Source organism: Cannabis sativa, chromosome 2 (assembly GCF_029168945.1).
Source record: "Cannabis sativa cultivar Pink pepper isolate KNU-18-1 chromosome 2, ASM2916894v1, whole genome shotgun sequence".
In the NCBI taxonomy this organism is placed as follows: Eukaryota; Viridiplantae; Streptophyta; class Magnoliopsida; order Rosales; family Cannabaceae; genus Cannabis; species Cannabis sativa.
Genome location: NC_083602.1, coordinates 17,745,994 through 17,763,764, shown reverse-complemented (window position 1 = coordinate 17,763,764; position 17,771 = coordinate 17,745,994). Strand labels below are relative to the sequence as shown.

Below are 17,771 nucleotides of genomic sequence, written 5' to 3'. Positions count from 1 at the left end.
GCATCAAAGATTCAGAGAAAGAGATCCAGGTTCAGATATTGATAATGCTCTGCTACAGAAAGGAATCAAGGGCTAGATATCTGAACGGAAGGAGTCATTATATTCCGCTGCACCCAATGTAAGGTTTCCTAAACTTTATATGTGTTTAATATATTGTTTTAGAAAGTTCTTATTTAGGATGTTAATAAACATACTTGTGAGTAGATCTAAGATCCTGGTAAAATAAATTTCCAACAACTTTGTATGGTCTAATTAATAAATTACATTAACGACAATTTTATTTGATGATTAATTATAATTATTAAATAAATAGTTTTGGCATTTATAGGATTGAATTAGAAAATATGGTATTATTGAAAAGAAGAATAAGTGGTTAAAATAATGTGACAAAAATCTAACTAGAGATTGGTCCTATTAGTGTACGGCCATAAGTGGATTTTTACCCAATATTTTATTCTTTTTTAATCCATATAATTCAGTCCTAAGCCCTAGTTGAAACACTATAAAAGGAACATGATACTCTCACTCATCCAGCTAATGTTAACCTGACTATTGAACCAACCTAGATGAGAGAGTTCCTTCCTTAGTGATTTCACCTCCTTCATTATTCTTCCATATTCAAACTTTGAGTGAATGAGTGCCATACCCACACATAGGAAGTCAAGTACTCAATCATAGTGAGTAAGACAGTGGTAACCAAACCCGAAGGAGAGAAAGAGATCCAGGTTCAGATCTTGATAATGCTCTACTACAAAAAGGAATCAAGGGCTAGAGATCTTGAACGGAAGGAGTCATATTATTCCACTGCAATCAATATAAGGTTTTCTTAAACCCTTATGTGTTGATTTTATTGTTTTAGAGAATTCATATTTAGGATGTTAATTCAACATACTTGTTAGTAAATCTAGATCTTGGTAAAATATTCCCAACACATGTATCAACTTTCTTCGAGTTGTAAATAGATCTCTACACGGTCTTTCACAATTTTATGAGTATTACCTTGACTAGTGTGGGATACTCATTCACTTTTGGCTTTGTGTGATAGGAAAAATTGAGAGAGAGAGAGAGAGAGAGAGAGAGAGAGAGAGAGGCGTGAAAGAGAGATAGATAGATATATAGAGAGAGAGAGAGAGAGAGAGAGAGAGAGAGAGAGAGAGAGAGAGAGAAAGAAAGAGAATAGAAAGTTTTATGTTAAGATTTAGTTGTCTGAATTGATTTGCGTACTCACTAATTTCTCTTCTCTTTCTATTTATATCCATATACTAGGTTTAGGTTTAATAATATTATTTTGATTTAGAAAAATAAATTAAATCTTTTATTTATCAAATAAAGAATATAATATATATTCTCTGCCAATCAAAAATACTTTTTATTATTTTTTAAATTAAACTTTAAATTAATTAATAAAATAAATAAAAGATAAATTGGCCCAAAAATACCAAGCTTGGTCGTGCACCCTAATTGGAGGCTCATTGTGATTTTTGCTATTTATTTTAAATCAAGTGTTGATTAAAAATAAATTTACTTTTTTCCAATTTCTTTTGTTAACTCAGAATTTTGTTAACATTAATGAGTCTTCCATAATTAATGCCTGAAATTAATTATGTAATAAATTATATATATTAAGTTGTAAATAATAGTGAAGAAAAAAAAAGATTTTACATGGTTTTGTCATCAAAATCTACATACTTCATGAGTCTATATTATTTTTGAGTTTCTTTGGGTTGAGATTACACATTGCCAGAGTTTCTCTAAGCCTGAAATTGTGTCATGTCTTTACCATAATTTCTTAGCTACTTATAGGATTAAGATACCTTTAATCTTATCTACATAACCATTCATAAAACGTAGACAATCTCTACGTTTCATTTAATAAAATATGTAGGAAATAATATACAATTACTTATATTCATAATAAAATAAATGATATGTTTGACTTGGTTTGTGTTTTGTGGCATGTTATCGTCGAGATGCTTGATTGTTGAAATGTAGTCCTTGACGAATTCACTGATATTCAAAATGTGTGTTTCAAGTGGCATACTACTTAGAGAACATCTTGACTTCAATTACACATTTTCCGAGGTTGTGAGTAGGAGTAACCTTAAGCAAGTTAAGCCTTTTAACATTAATAATATTGACACTAGAAGTTCTCCTTAATACTCCTTGGCGCTTAGCACCCTCAGTTTAATATTTGGTTCCTGAGGTGTCTACCATGCATACTCTATAATGGTCATACACCCAATATTGCCCATGATAATTTGCCCCGAGGAGATAGTGCATGACCTTCATATTCAAAAGAGGTCATTAGTTTCAGTCTTCTTTTCAAATAAGTAAATTTATTATCCTCGTTGTACACATGTCACATAACTTTTCAAAAAATTAGTATAACAATTGCCTCCTCAAAAGTCTTTTCAATTTACTATTTGCTCTACACATTGAGTACAATTTATTGTGGTGGTTTTACTTTTCCAATAATTTTTCTTTGATTTGCAACTAAATATGTCCTTTCATCTAACTCTTGAATTATCCACCGTTGATTAATCATCATTGATGATCACACAGTGGTCGCGAGATAACTTATAAGTGGGTATTTTTTTACTTCTCTCTTCACTTTCACCGTTTTCATAAAAAAACCAAGCTTCAGAGAAGGAAAACTCTCAAATTTTTAATCTCACGGTGCATGCCCATCTAATTCCTTCTATACTTTTTTCGAGTCACAGTCATTTTTCCAGTCAATGATTGCACGTCTTTTAGGTTCTTTGAAGAGGGCATTCGAGCAATGCTTTTATCTTCTTAGAATTTTCTTCTATACCTCTTGCATTTACTATAAATCCTAATAATTTTCTTGACGAAACTCCAAACAAACGTTTCTTGGGGTTTGACTTCATTTTATACTTTTCTAAAATTGTGAAGCACTTAATGAGGTCGAAGATGTGATCATCAGTGTTAATGGATTTTGTCTATGTATATCTTCATATTACGACCTATTTTTCCTTCAAACATTTTCTTGACAAGTTGTTGAGATGTTACCCCACAATTCTTTAGGATAAAGGGCATGACTTTGTAATAATAAAGTCCCATGTTAGTCACAAAACTTGTATGTTCTTGATCTGGGACATTCATTTTAATTTGGTTATGTCTAGAGTATTCATCCATAAAATTCATTAGCTCATGTTCTGTAGTGACATCAACGAGTTGGTCAATCCTTGTCAAAGGAAAAAAGTTTTTAGGACAAGCCTTATTCAAGTCAGTGAAGTTGATACAAGTTCTACTGGGTTTTGAGACTGAATTGGGTTTGCAACCCATATCAGATAGAATACTTCCCTTATGAAATCGTTAATTAGAAGCTTATCAACTTCTTCTTTCAAGGCATTTTACCTTTCAAGATCAAGGGTGCACCTTTTTTGTTGCCTCAGTGGGTAAGATTGTCAATATTCAAATGATGGCAAATGAAATTCGGGTTACTCCCAACCATGTCTAAATGGCTCCAGAAAAATTGATCTTGGTTTGCCTTCAAAAAGAAAATTGATTGCAATTTTATTTGTTCCCCCAATCCTTTACCTATTTAAACAACTTTGGTAGGATTAAGTGGATATAAAATAACTTTTTTGAGTTTTTCGATGGGTTTGAGGGTTTTTTGGTCATCAGTTATGTGAGGATCTGTATCCTCCGTTTTTCCTTCAAAACTAATTTTAGCTATTATGACCAACGTTTGATGTTCTAAGGACTTTCCTCTCAGTTCAGCATTATAACATTACTTTTCCATTAGTTGATCTCCTTAAACAATTCCAACTCCCGATTGGGTCGGGAATTTTAGTGATAGGTGTTTTGTAGAGCTAATTTCCCCCACTCCTGTAAGTGTTGGCCGACCCATTATAATGTTTTAAACTGAGGGTAAATCAACCACTAGGAATTCTTACATCTGAGTCATTGATAAGGGGGATTCTCCCATAGTTATGGGCAGCTTGATTGTACCTAGACTTGCAACACTATCACATGTAAATCCACATAATTTTGCAGTACAAGACTTCAACTTTACTTTTTTCAATCCCATCATTTTTAATTTTTCTTTGTATAAGATACTGTCGTTATCAACCAATACCCTGTTTATCCTTTTGTTTGAGAGTTGCACCATGATTACCAATTGATATGTATCCAGAAATTGAACATGTGTCGCATCCTCCTCAGTGAATGTTATAAGGGGAATCTCAGGTTTTGCACATTTTAGAACTTTCGATGCAAATATCGAGACCTGATTCTTAACTTGATTGATATATCTTTTTTGGGCATTATTGCGGGTACTAGCAATATGAAGCCCTCTAGAGACTTTTAATATATCCTCACCATCAACTGTTGGGAGTTGGAGATTATGATTTTGATTATGGTTATTGGGATGATTCTGCTCATTTTGCCTATTTTGAATATATTGTTAGATATATCCACTAGAAATAATATTTTCATTTTCATCTTTAAGTTCTCTGCATTCCTCACTGATATATTTTATACCCTTATGAAATTTTTTTGCTCCTCGCATTTCACGTAGGTTCAGGTTTGCAAACTGCAACCCGATTCTCATTGGCCAAAAAGATATTTTCACGTGTTTCATTCAACTCAATGTAGACCAAGTAGAAAGGCACATATTTTCTATGCTTTTGTGCTTCTATTTGCTTTTTGATGAATTCTTAAAATCATCCTTTCTTTTCCCTTTCAATCATATGCTCCATTAGAATCACTTGGGACAATAGTGGTTGTATTGGCCATGGAATTACTTGCGCTTGGTGTTGCCTCGTTTTTTGTTAGAATTTGTCTTAAGCAATTTTAACTCTGTACGAGCCTCTTCTTTTCATACATAGATTTGAGCTCGTTCATTAAATTCACTGATTGATCTGAGTGGCATTCCCTGTAGATCATCCCATATCTCGCATCCTGTAGTAATTCCAGTCTATAAAGTGGTTAGTTGAATGTTAATCATTAAAATTTTAAGCCCTTGTTGCTGCTGTATTAGAAAGACTTAAGTACATTTTTAGCGACTCGCCTGGTTCTTGTTTCACATTGATAGCGAGGAGGCTCCAAGCCTTATATCCCTTGAAGCTTGGAATTATTTCTTGAATTCGTAGGATCATTGTTCCCATGATGTGATGTAATGTCTAGTGAACTTGTCAAGCCAACTCTTAGTTACCCCTATTAAAGAGGTTGGGAACAACATGCATCGTAGGTTCAATCCTACATTGATGGCTCACATTGTTGTGTTAAAATTTCTTAAGTAACTCACATGGTCCGTAGTTCCATCGTATGGAGCAATATGTGGATCTTTTAAATCCTTTTGGGTATGGAGTGGTTGTTATATTAGGGTGAAATGGCTCTAAATCCTCGTCTGAGTCATACTTAAGAAAATTTCCATACTCTCCATTTTGATACTTGTGAAACTACTCTTCCAACTAAATAACCCATCAATTGTATTAGGTCTTTAGGCACACAGTTATTCAATCGCTCGCATAGGTCAGGTGCATTGAAGTTTAGTTGCTCAAGTATATCGAGAATAGTGCTATTTAACTGCTCGTGTAAGTTTAGCTATCTTCGATTCAAATGTTCTTAGAGATTAGATTCATTTTCGTGACCGCGGTGTTGGTCTCATCTAGTATTATAATTACTGACTTATCTTGTTGGCAAGGCGACTTCTAACTAGTAACTTAAAAGTTACTCAGACTAGTTTTTCTATTGGGATTGTGACGGTGAGTTTCATTTTCTCTTTAATGAGAGGTTGAAAATTAATTTTTGAATTAATTTAAGATCAACATGAATTAGAATAATTTTTTCAGCATTTTTTTTTTATTTTAATAACCATTTCAAAAATGTATTTATTTTTAAATACATTGAATTTTCGAATATATTAATATATTTATAGAAAATTAAATTTGAGTTAAAAATTAATTTTAAATTAATTTTAAATCAACTTAAATCAAGTAATTTTCATAATATTTATTTAAAATATATAATATATACTAAGGATGGACAATAAATTTTTTAATCTATTTTCAAATCAACTTAGGTAAGTATTTTAATAAATATTAAATTACAATTTATATTAGTTTATCTAAATTTGTAATTTTAATTAAATAAATAAATATATTTTAAAATATACAAATTGAAAAAATATATATTTTTTTTAAAAAATATAATAAGCTTTAAGTTAACATATTCGGTCTTCATTGTTGGTCTTACATGGTTATTATTTTAATGGGACCTCGTGACACTTAACGTCCCCCTAAAGGATGGTTATCCATTAAGAATTTAACACCATTAGATCTTAAAAGATAAGTATTTTGTAATTTCAATTTCTAAGAGCTCCATTCCATTAATGACTACTTAGAATTGGGTTACACCTATGAAACAATGGTAGAAGCTCATACAATAAGAATGACCTTGGCTGTCACCTAAACGGGACAACTTTGAATTCTTATTTTGATCGAATAAAAGGTTGTTAAAATGGTATCCATTTTAGATGAGCTGACTATTCTATTTAACAAATAGTATCTTCAACTCTCGTCTAAATGTGACACTGTATCATTTAGTTAAAGACCTTAGAAAATATTTGAGATATATTTGTTTTGTATTTTTTTTTCCATATCTTTGTTACTTGCTAAATGTTTATAAATATTCAGAAATTGTGTATGCATTTCTATTGAACCAGCATTAATTTCTGTTATTAAATTTTGTAGTATCAATTTTAATCTCCATTGTTGGTCTTACTTAGTTGATTGTTTTTAATGGGACCTCGTGGCGCTTGACGTCCCCCTAAAGGATGGTCATCCGTTATATAATCTAATAGTATAAGATCTCAAAAGATAGGTATTATGTAAATGAAAAGTCTAGTTGACTGATCCCTAAAGATGATGACTTAAACTAGTGTTTACAATGTTGAAAAAATGGAGAACTCATAAAAAAGAAGAATAAATTTAACTCTCGCCTAAACGGGACGTCGTTGGATTCTTATTTTAATCTAAATTGCTCTTTAGCTTTCCTCTTAGCTATTTCATTAAAAAATAATTGTGTAAGATAGTACATCATTAGAGAGGAATGTTTATAAACACCCGATTATGATGTTGCTCTATTTTCTTCTAAGAAAATGAGTGGCACGAATGAATATATTCTAGATAACAGTCGCAACTGATGTTGCAACACTAATTGCAATTGATATTGCAACCGAAATTGCAACCCTAAATCACCATTAAACCATATCGCAATCTCAATCATGCTCAGTTGCAACTTAAATTGCACCCCAAATTGCAACCCTAAATCACTATTAAACCATATCTCATTCTCTGTCATGCTCAATCACAACCTAAATTGTAACCCAAATCCCAACCATAAATCACCATTAAACCATATTGCAATCTCAATCATGCTCAGTCCCAACCTAAATTGCAACCCAAATTGCAAACCCTGAATAACCATTAAACTATATCGCAATCTCAGTTATGCCCCATTCGCAAGCCAAATCGTAATCTGATTGCAACCTTTCTTCTTCTTCCTCTCAGTCATTCTCTTAAGACAAAGGTCAATAATTTCAACAATGATTGTTGAAAACTTGTCAAAGCTAAAGGAGATGATTTCATATGTAAAGTTTTAGACCACTTTTTTCTTCGTTCTTTCTTTGATGGAATCGCACGTGGTTTCGACCTTAGTTTTGCAAAATAAAAACTTATATCTATATTAATGAAAAAAAATTTACTTACACTATTTGTGAAAAAATAATAATAATTGCGAATGAATAACCCCATAAAAATTTGTGCTTTAATATTTGTCCAAAAAAAAAAAAAAGAAATAAAAAGTTTGTGCTTTAATAAATAAATCAAACAAATTTTTGTTTCCACTTTTATAATTACATATATAGTAGAAATTATATGGGAAAATTATAGAAGGTTATTTTTTTTATGGCATAAATCAGGGGCGGACCCACATTGTAGCGAGGGGGGGCAGTCGCCCCCCCTGAAAAAAAAAATCGGGAAAAAAATGTATATGTATTTAAATTAGTTACAACATATATTTGTATTAAAAGATGATATTTATAGGCATAATAGTAAGCTTGGTGTAATGGTTAAGGTAGATGGCAAATAGGTTAGAGGGTAAAGGTTCAAATCCCACTAACTACACTTTATATTTTTCTTTTTAAATTTATTTATGCCCTCCCTCCTTTTACAATAAAAAATTACGTCCCCCCTCACTTTAAATTCTGGGTCCGCCACTGGCATAAATAAATAATACCATGAGTTATGTGTTTTATTTTATTTATTATTTTTTTTATATATTTATATGAAATTTTTATGCCATATTTTTATAAAAAAAAGATGAAAATTTCATATTTGTAAAACAATAATAAGTTTCTCCTAAAAAGTCACTAGTATCGGAAAAGTCACCAGAAAAGTTATTGTCACAGGAAAAATCACTAAAAAAGTTACAGACAAAGTCACAGTCGTCGAAAAAGTCACCATCGCCGAAAAAGTCACCAGAAGTAGATGTATCAGATATAAATAAAAATAAAACCGGTTCTGTAACATATTAAATAAAAACAAATAACACAAAATAACTCAAACCGGCTATAATTGAAATATAACCGGTTCTGTAACATAATGAATAAAAAAATAACACAAAATAACTTAAACAGTTATAATTAAAATAGAACCGGTTCTATAATATTGTTACGATAAATAAAAATAAATAACACGAAATAACTCAAACTAATTATAACTAAAATAGAACTGGTTATATAACATAGTGAATGAGAGTTTTGAGGTAGATATGGTATGAGTGTAATTATTTGGTAGGTTTGAGCATATTGAATGAATGTTTTTGTTTGAGTTATTTTATTTAACTAATTTTTGTGTGTGAGTTTTTATCTTAGTTACTTTACAGAACCGGTTTTTTTTTGTCTCAAATCTTTAACTAGTTAATAAATATAATCAGTTTCTTTATATTATATTCTGAGTTATTGTGTGTTATTATTTGTATTTATTTATTTTGTTATGAAACCAGTTCTTTTTATATTTATGGTTCAATATTTTTGAGAATTGTTCCCTACTTTTTTTTTTTTAAAAAAAAATTATAACTGATTTTATGAGGTATTATGTGTTATGAGGTATGTTGTTATGAAACTAGTTTTCTTTTTAATTTATGTTTTAGTATTTAGGAACTAATTTCCTCTTATTTTTTTTTTTTAATTGTAAACTATTTGAGTTATTACGTGTTACTTTTCTGTATTTATTATGTTATATAACATATTTTATTTTAGTTATAACCGGTTTGAGTTATTTCCTATTATTTGTTTTTATTCATTATAATACTATTATAGATCCGGTTCTATTTTAATTATAATTAGTTTAAGTTATTTGTGTTATTTGTTTTTTTTATTCATTATGTTACAGAATCGGTTATATTTAAATTATAACCGCTTTGAGTTATTTGTTTTTATTCATTATGTTATTGAACCGGTTCTATTTTTATTTATATTTGAGACATCTACTTTTGGTGACTTTTTCGGCGAAGATAACTTTTTCGACAATTTTTTTGGCAACAGTGACTTTTCGGTGACTTTTCCGGTGGTAATAAAGTTTCCAGCACCAGTGACTTTTCTGGTAACTTTTTCGGCGTCGATAATCTTTTTTAGTGGAACTTATTATTACAAGTTTTATTAAATTTTTTTATTATTATTTTTTTCATATTTTTAAGTGTAATTATTTTTTAATTCTATATTTTTTTGCGTTATTTATTTATTTATGCCTATACCGCATTTTCCTATATTTATGAAAAAATCCCATGTATATAACCGTTGTTTCCCAGCTTAGTATTTTGGCGGATTCCTCTAGAGGAAGAAGATTGTCTGCGGGGCTTTCTCCATTCAATTTTCTTTTCCAAGTTCAATTTTCCTTTCCAGCTTTATTATTAATCAGGTAATATACATTAATATAGTCTGATTGGACTTTCTATTTCTTCTTTCCTTTTCCAATCGGGCTTCATTGATCTCATTGTTCTTCCCAAACCCATAATGGGTCTTGTTTTTTTTTTTTCAAACTTAATTCTTGTTCTGTCTAGTTTTACCTGAAATGGATTAGGTCTATTATTAGTGTTTCATCTAAGCAAAGAACATAAAACAAAAATCAGGGGTTTATAGGGTTATTTATTGTTTCTATCGTAGGTTTGCTAACTTTCTCTAGCTGATGTTTCATGGGTGGCGACTATTATAATCTGCGTTTGCCTCTTTGTTGAAGATGGGACATGGGTCGGTGAAAGTCCACTTAGTTCTCTGAGAAATATTCAAGAGCTGTTTGGTTTGAAGAACCAGATTTTCAATCCAGTCAGGTTCGTCTTTTATTTTCAAATGTAACATTTTTGCAAGAAGAACTGTAGCACATTCTCGGCTTTTATTTTTGTGTTTAGTAATTTATTTTGCAACAGTTTTATTCTCTAATTAATTATCATGAGCTCTCTTTTTGCTGTTTGGTTTGATCTATTTACTATGAAATTGCTGAGGAGTGAATCAACATCCATTAAAACAAAATATATTATCTATTATAGTTGAAGTCATGGAAATATGGGGGGTTAAGTCTATTGTGTATAATATACTTAACAGCTTTGTGGTTAAGTAGTTTCTGAAAATTTGTCATTTCGTTTCAGTTTACACTCAAATAATTGTAAATTAGTTGTAAAGTTCCTGAAATTCGTTTGGAAATCACAGCTTTTTAAGTTCTTTAGAATCTAGATTATGTTCTAGCTGTGTGAACAAAAATTTTGCTAATCATGAAAGAAAACAATGTTTGAGAAGTGAAATTGTATATACAGATATAACTCATAGGAATGATGGATTTGTTGAAATTCTGGGTTTATACTTTGAATGAGTACTAGTTGTTATCATATAGTGTATTTTTCTTTTGATGACAAAACTTAACTTGTCAAATGTGTAGCAACATATGCTATTTAACAACTTTTTTCTTTTTTAAAAAAAAAAGAGAAAGAGACCACTTGTCTTAGACCGGCGTCCCCTTGATATAAATTGAAAGCCTCACTTATGGCGGAGGAAAACCATGGTAAACAGAACAAGAAAACCTAGAGTTAATCAACAATTTGTAACAATAAGCACAAAAACTCCTAGGAAAAAAATGCTTATACCGTGAAATTTGAAGTCTTTAAAATATGCACATTGCAAATCCATGGCCCTACGCTATGTGATATTTGAATATGTGATGATGGGTAACTCACAACTAAAGCAATGCATATGCAATGCCCGATTATAAAATGCTTTGTGGACATAGATGCACTTTTGTGTTGATAACACTTATACTTTATAAGGATGAATAACCTAGCTGCTTATTATTGTGCATAATTCTTTGTATAATTAATAAAAAAAAGTATGCTCATTAGCTTTTTCTTAGCTTGGAATTACAAGAGACGAAAATCCATACTCTAATTGTGGTCTTGTGAAATCTCTCATTGCACTTTGAAAGGGGCTACTTGTAATTTATAGGATGCCTATGCCTACTTACATTAAATTTGCATTAGGCTCTAGTGATCCGCTTTGCATTAAGTATCTTCATTTTTTAAATAATTTTAATTGTATGATCCTATTCAGTTTCAGCCATTGTCTTCCAAAAAGTTAATGTGAGTAGTGCCTTCAACCATATGCTCCTTAGCCTTAGTGTGTGACCGGTATTCCGGATATGGTGAGCTTGCACTTGTAAATTATTCAGGTAGAGACTGAACATGTTTTGTGTTCCAGCCTCCAGCAGGAAAACCTTGATGTTGGGTTGGGTGAGTACTAGAAATCATTTGTGGTATTCACTCGAGTCCAAATTTAGTTTAATTAAGAATGATTGACACCGTCTTTATCTGGTACATTTTCTTTGTTATTGTTGATGAGAATTTGTGGAGTTGGATGTTTACTCTTTCAGCGAATATATAGTGCCATATAAAAAGCACAAATTCTTAGTTTGCCGGGAGCTTATAAAGCTCCTGTATTTGGACAGAGTTCACTGGGTCAGTATTTTGCAAAATGCAAACAGCCATACTTAGACCCTACAACATCCCCATTGTTTATGATTGTTCTAACTCTTCAATTGGTTATTAGTTTTTGGTCCTTTTGTGATATAATCACAACATGGTCATAGAAATTGAAGTTTTTGGTCCTTTTGTGATATAATCACCAACTTTTTCAAAGACATCTAACATGGTCATAGAAATTGAAGTTTTTGGGTCCTTTTGTGATATAATCACCAACTTTTTCAAAGACATCTAACATGGTCATAGATATTGAAGTTGTACAGAAAAGGAGAAGGAAAGAAAATCAGTGTACTTTAGATTAAAGCTCGTTGGATACTCAGTTACTTCTGAATATGGATCTGCTTCAATTGAATGGTTTTTTAATTTCAGCGTAGTTATTTTTAACAGGATTATCTTTACAATTGTCACTAGAAGGAAGAGATAGTCATATGATCTACTATGATGTACTCATTTTTTTTTTTGAACAATATGGACTCATTGGAAAATAGTTAAATAATGACTAAAAAATAAAACTTGATTGTTCAGAACAAAAAAAAAAAAAACATAAAACTCTGAAAATGATCATAGAAAAATAAAGTAAAACAAAGGTCCATTAGGTCATACAAGGAAATTAGTTAAGTTTTTGAGACTTTATTTTGGATGTAAATGATGCCACTAGAAATTAGCTCTAGTGGTGTGCGTGAGATTAAGGAGTGGAGGTGAAGAGTAACTAATAGTTGACATAATTGGTTTTGGTGACTTCACTCACTGCTTACTTATGTAATTTTTTACCGAAATATTATTTTTTTTCCTGTTAAACAACCAAATTTGTAATCAACTATATGTGTATAACTCGTACGTTTTATTGTGTTCATGTTTTCGACATATTGTAGTAGATTCTCTTTGCTGAGTCGTTTACTGGGAGCTGTAGTGGAATCTATTTTTTAATATAATGCAATTCAAGTCTATTAACATCTTTGTTTTAGAATTGTTTAAAACGTAAAGAAGGATGGGAGTCATGTAATGTCAAATTTCTTACAATTAGACATTTTCAAGGCTTTATTGGATTATGCTAATATAACATAAGAGTATATGCTGATTGGAAAGACTACTTGTCCTTCAGGCACTCGATTTTATATTCTTCTGCTGTTGATGATTTGTGCTGATAGGCAGAGTGAATGCAATTCAACATGAACAACCAATACCATGAAGAACATGTAAGCCGCACATATGAACTTCTTGATGATTTTATTGAATACTGAAATCATACAGGTCTCAAACATAAGATCTTCATGTAGGAGGAACCAACTGTCATTGGATTTGAAGTTCCAAAATCACCAGATTCAAGTTACAACAATGTGTACCCTGGGAATGAAGACGAGGCCCAAGATCCTCCCGTTGTTCCACCTCATCTGCATCACACCATTCTTCGCTGTCCAGCAAGCAGAGATGATATTGGATCTCTTCCAACCCCACCAAATGTGATCGTAAACCATCTTTACATCGAGGAAAGGGAGACCCCACGATCTGTAGTGGCCTTAGGGTTCACTCATCGTTTTCGTTCAAAATTTGTTACTGTAGTTCTTTACAAACCAGTTCAGAGAAGGGGAAATACAGGCACTTAGATGTGTGCTTATAGGACAACACACCTTCACTAGGGTTTGGTTCGGTAGATAGACCTTGGTATAATGAATACTAGTCGTGATAAACATGAATACAAAATTAGTGGTGAAAGGATATTTATTTCAGTCAGAAAATATATGAACTTTAGGTCAGCTTTATTGTTCCCCATACAAAGTCTTGAGGGTAGTTTTCTGTACTGGGTGTCTATATATACATATTCTTTTCAACTGGTAAATCATGTTCTATTTGGGTTTGCCAGAGTCCGTTTCTGATCTTTATTGAAAGTTTTGGTATTTTCTTAATGCTTTGTACTGTATGCATGAGTTATTTAACGGAAGTCTCGTATTTTCCTAATAGTAATAGTTTAAGGGGGAATATTTAACATTTAGGGGATATGATTTTTTTTTTTCTGCTAAAGTTCAGGGGCTATATCAATTATATCTTAAATATCATAAAATCATTTACATTTAAAAGAAATACAAAGGGATTGTTTCAGAAATATTCAAACATAACAATTTTTTTTTTCTCTTTTTGACTGTTGTTTACACCAAACGAAATACTCACCAGCTCTCTATGACATTGTTTACATAATCACCTCAATCTTTTACTTTTTTACAAATTGAACCCAACGCCCTAAACTTAATAACACTTTTAATTTCTCTAGTAAGGGTACTAACAACATTACAAGTTGTCTCAAATAAACACAATTCCTGTTTTTGCAAATGTAATAAAGAGTAGCAGCAATTACAACATTAATCATTTAATGTTTTAAGTCAAAAATTGACTTCAAACACTAATTTTGCAGATCTTAGAGGTCTTTTGGCCACTTGAGAAAACCTAACTAGCTTCCTATTTTTGCAGTAAGTTTCTTGGTGAAGATGCAGTCCATGAATAGGTGATTATGAGACTCACTATGCCTCTCACAAACTGAGCACAAAACAGAGGAGATATACATGATTCTACTCAAGTTGTCTCTAGTTAGGAGTTGGTTATTACACACATGCCAATAAATGAATTCGTGCTTGGGAATAATCAATCTGTGTCAAATGCATAGTCAACATTTCTAGCATTCAATAAAGAATTATAAAAGTGTTATCCCCGAAATTTACCTTTCTTTATAGCTTGATTCAAAGAGGACTCATCTGTTGTCCTTCGAAGCCTCAAAAGCTTCTTGAAATACCAACTCATTTGTTTAATTGAGATATTTCAGATGTTATGACCCTTAAGATAGATGGTAATAATCTATTTAACCCAAAGACTTTCTTGTTTACAGGAAATAGCCCAAAGAAATATCGTCATTAATGCCATATTCCACCTTTTACCCTCTCGGAACCCAATACCACCAAGATTTTTGGGAAGGAAAACCTTCTCCCAAGATTGAAGGTGCATTTTGCTTCTATTACCCTTCATTTCCCACAAAATATCTCTACAACTTTTGTCTATTGCAGAATTTTTTGAGGAAGGATGAACAAACTCATCCAAAAATCCCCTATCCCCAATAAAATAGATTGAATTCGCTGAGCTCAACCAGTAAAAGAAAGGTTCCTAGTAGCTTAAGAGTTGAGGATTCTATTCGGCTTATCTAAAATCATAGCACAATCAGAAGCTTTCCACTTTGTAGGTCTCAAATGGACCCCCAAATATTATAAGGGAAAAACCCTTCTTCCAATTGCACCAAGTATAGAATCTTAGACTTACAATCCTCTTTAACTGCACCAAAGTAGATATGAGACTTAGACTTGTTCGCAGAAAGTCCTATAGAATCACAAAAATTCTAAAAGCCTGATAAACTCTCCTCACTGAGTTTGTATTACCTTTGCAATGAACAAATCGTCTGCAAAACACAAATTCAAAAGCCTGAGATGCTTGCAACAAGGGTGGTTACAAATCCCTTTTTAAGTAGAAGTTTGAGCCAATAATCTGGTAAAATACTCCACAATCAGGACAAAGAGGAGAGGAGAAACATGATCTCCTTGAAGAAGACCCTTTCCCCCTTTAAATGACCCCTAAAGTCTTCTATTCATCAAGAGACTGTAACTTGTGCCTTTGAAACAAACCATGATCTAGGGAATACATCGAGAAAGGAAGCAAATGTGTTTGAGATGCTCTTCAACAAAGTGCCAATCAACAATGTCATAGGCTTTTCTCAAGTTAATTTTCATAAGACATCTCGCTAAGATGTTTTAGATTCAGTAAGGGCAGCAGTTGTGAAAGCAAAGGTGGATAAATTGACTGTTAATGATTTCCTTCGAGAAGCCTTATATCCAGTCTAGCTTGCAAACCCTATTTAGTTTCGAAACCCAATGGCACGTGGAGAATGTGCATCGCCTTTACTGACCTAAACAAGGCCTGTCCAAAAGACTGCTTTCCACTTTTGTGGATAGATCAAATGGTAGACGCCACGTCCGAGTACAAGTTGCTCAGCTTCATGGATGCCTACCCTGGGTATATTCAAATTAAAGTGCACGTCATGGATGAGGAACACACCAGATTCCAAACTAACAAAGGCATTTATTGCTACAAGGTGATGCCATTTGGGCTTAAGAATGTCTCAGCCACCTATCAATGGATGGTCAGCTTAATGTTCAAGGATCAGTTAGGGAAAAATATGGAGGTGTATGTGGACGACATGTTGGTTAAGTCTAAAACCTCCAATGGGCATGGCCAAGATCTCAACAAAGCCTTTGTGGTAATAAAAAATACGGGATGAAGCTAAACCGCAAGAAATGCACCTTCAGAGTTTCCTTCGAGAAATTCCTAGGGTTTATTTTCAGCTGTCGTAGAATTGAGACAAACTCAAAAAGATCAAGGCCTTCCTCGAGATGCCTTCGCCCAAGAAACACAAGGATGTCTAAAGTGTTACCGGTCGAATTGCCACACTTAGCATATTCATTTCAAAATCTATAGATAAGTGTATACCGTTCTTCAACGTGTTGGAAGGCAATAAGAAATTTGAATGGACTGAAGAGTGTGAAGTAGCTTTTCAGAATTTGAAGGAGCACTTGACTCAAGCTTCCATTTTGTCAAAGCCCGTGGAAGGAGAAGTTTTGTATTTATACTTGGCAGTGTTTGATCATGATATTAGTGTCGCACTTGTGCGAGAGGAAGAGAAGGTCCAGTTCCCCATCTATTACGTAAGCAAAAGACTGATGGGTGCAGAATTCAGGTACCCTATGATCGAGAACTTGAAATTTTTCTTATTGACTGCGTCTCAAAAACTAAGCCGACGCCATAAAGGTACTAACGAACCATCCCCTCTCCCAGGTACTCCAAAAGTCAGGGTCCTCAAGTAGATTACTCAAATGGGCTATGGAACTTAGCCAATTTGATATCCAGTAACAGCCATGAGTGTCTATTAAAGGTCATGACCTTGCTAATTTCATAGTAGAGTGTTCTAGCTTGAACGACCTTTTGGAGATCCAATCTGGAATTTCCTACCTAGATGGTCTATGTTGTCAGAGCGTCAAATGAAAAGGGAGCTGGAGCTGGGATCATTATGATCTCTCTGTAAGGGCACCAAGTTTAGAGTGCTCTACGTTTTAGTTTTTGCGCCTCCAACTACGAAGCAGAAAACAAAGCCATGTTGGCAGGTTTAAAATTGGTTAAGCAAGTGGGAGCCTAACAGAGCAAAGTACACAGTGATTCCCAGCTGGTGGAGAATTAAATTTTTAGTGAGTACTAGGCGAAGGGTGAAAAAATGGCTGCATATGTCATGATGTCCCAAGAGTTGTTGCAAGGGTTCAAAGGTTACAACATTTGCCAGGTTCCAAGGAATTAAAATTCATTTGCGGACATGTTAGCCAAACTTGCAACAGCCCTGAGATTATCCAACACAGAGTAGTCCCAATTTGTCACTTAGAGAAAATAAGCATTGAGATCCAGGGGGTCAATGCCATAATCGACAACTCACACTCTTGGATGGCACCCATTTACAATTTTTTAAATTCAGGGCAGCTTCCCACAGATAAGGCTGCCTCTAGGAAACTCCAATATCAGGCTCCCCATTACGTGATCATGGATGGGAAGCTTTATCGTCGAGGATTGTCAATGCCATATTTGAGGTGCATCGCTGTAACAAAAATCAATACTGTAATCCATGAGATTCATGGTGGATTTTG

General features: G+C 32.8%; 1 protein-coding gene across 3 annotated transcripts; it reads left to right on the top strand.

Moving 5' to 3' along the window:
- The first annotated feature begins 9,792 nt into the window (after positions 1-9,792).
- Positions 9,793-13,955, top strand: LOC115721122 (SNF1-related protein kinase regulatory subunit beta-3). Of its 3 annotated transcripts, none has more exons than XM_030650370.2 (4): positions 9,793-9,947; positions 10,266-10,356; positions 13,154-13,247; positions 13,329-13,955. In XM_030650370.2, exons 3-4 carry the CDS (start codon positions 13,209-13,211, stop codon positions 13,653-13,655), a joined length of 366 nt encoding a protein of 121 aa, XP_030506230.1. In that variant the 5' UTR covers positions 9,793-9,947; positions 10,266-10,356; positions 13,154-13,208; the 3' UTR covers positions 13,656-13,955. The 3 variants fall into 3 exon arrangements, with proteins under 3 accessions (XP_030506230.1, XP_030506228.1, XP_030506231.1); XM_030650368.2 differs by having other exon boundaries at positions 10,193-10,356; XM_030650371.2 differs by having other exon boundaries at positions 9,810-9,947; positions 10,212-10,356.
- The last annotated feature ends 3,816 nt before the right edge of the window (positions 13,956-17,771 follow it).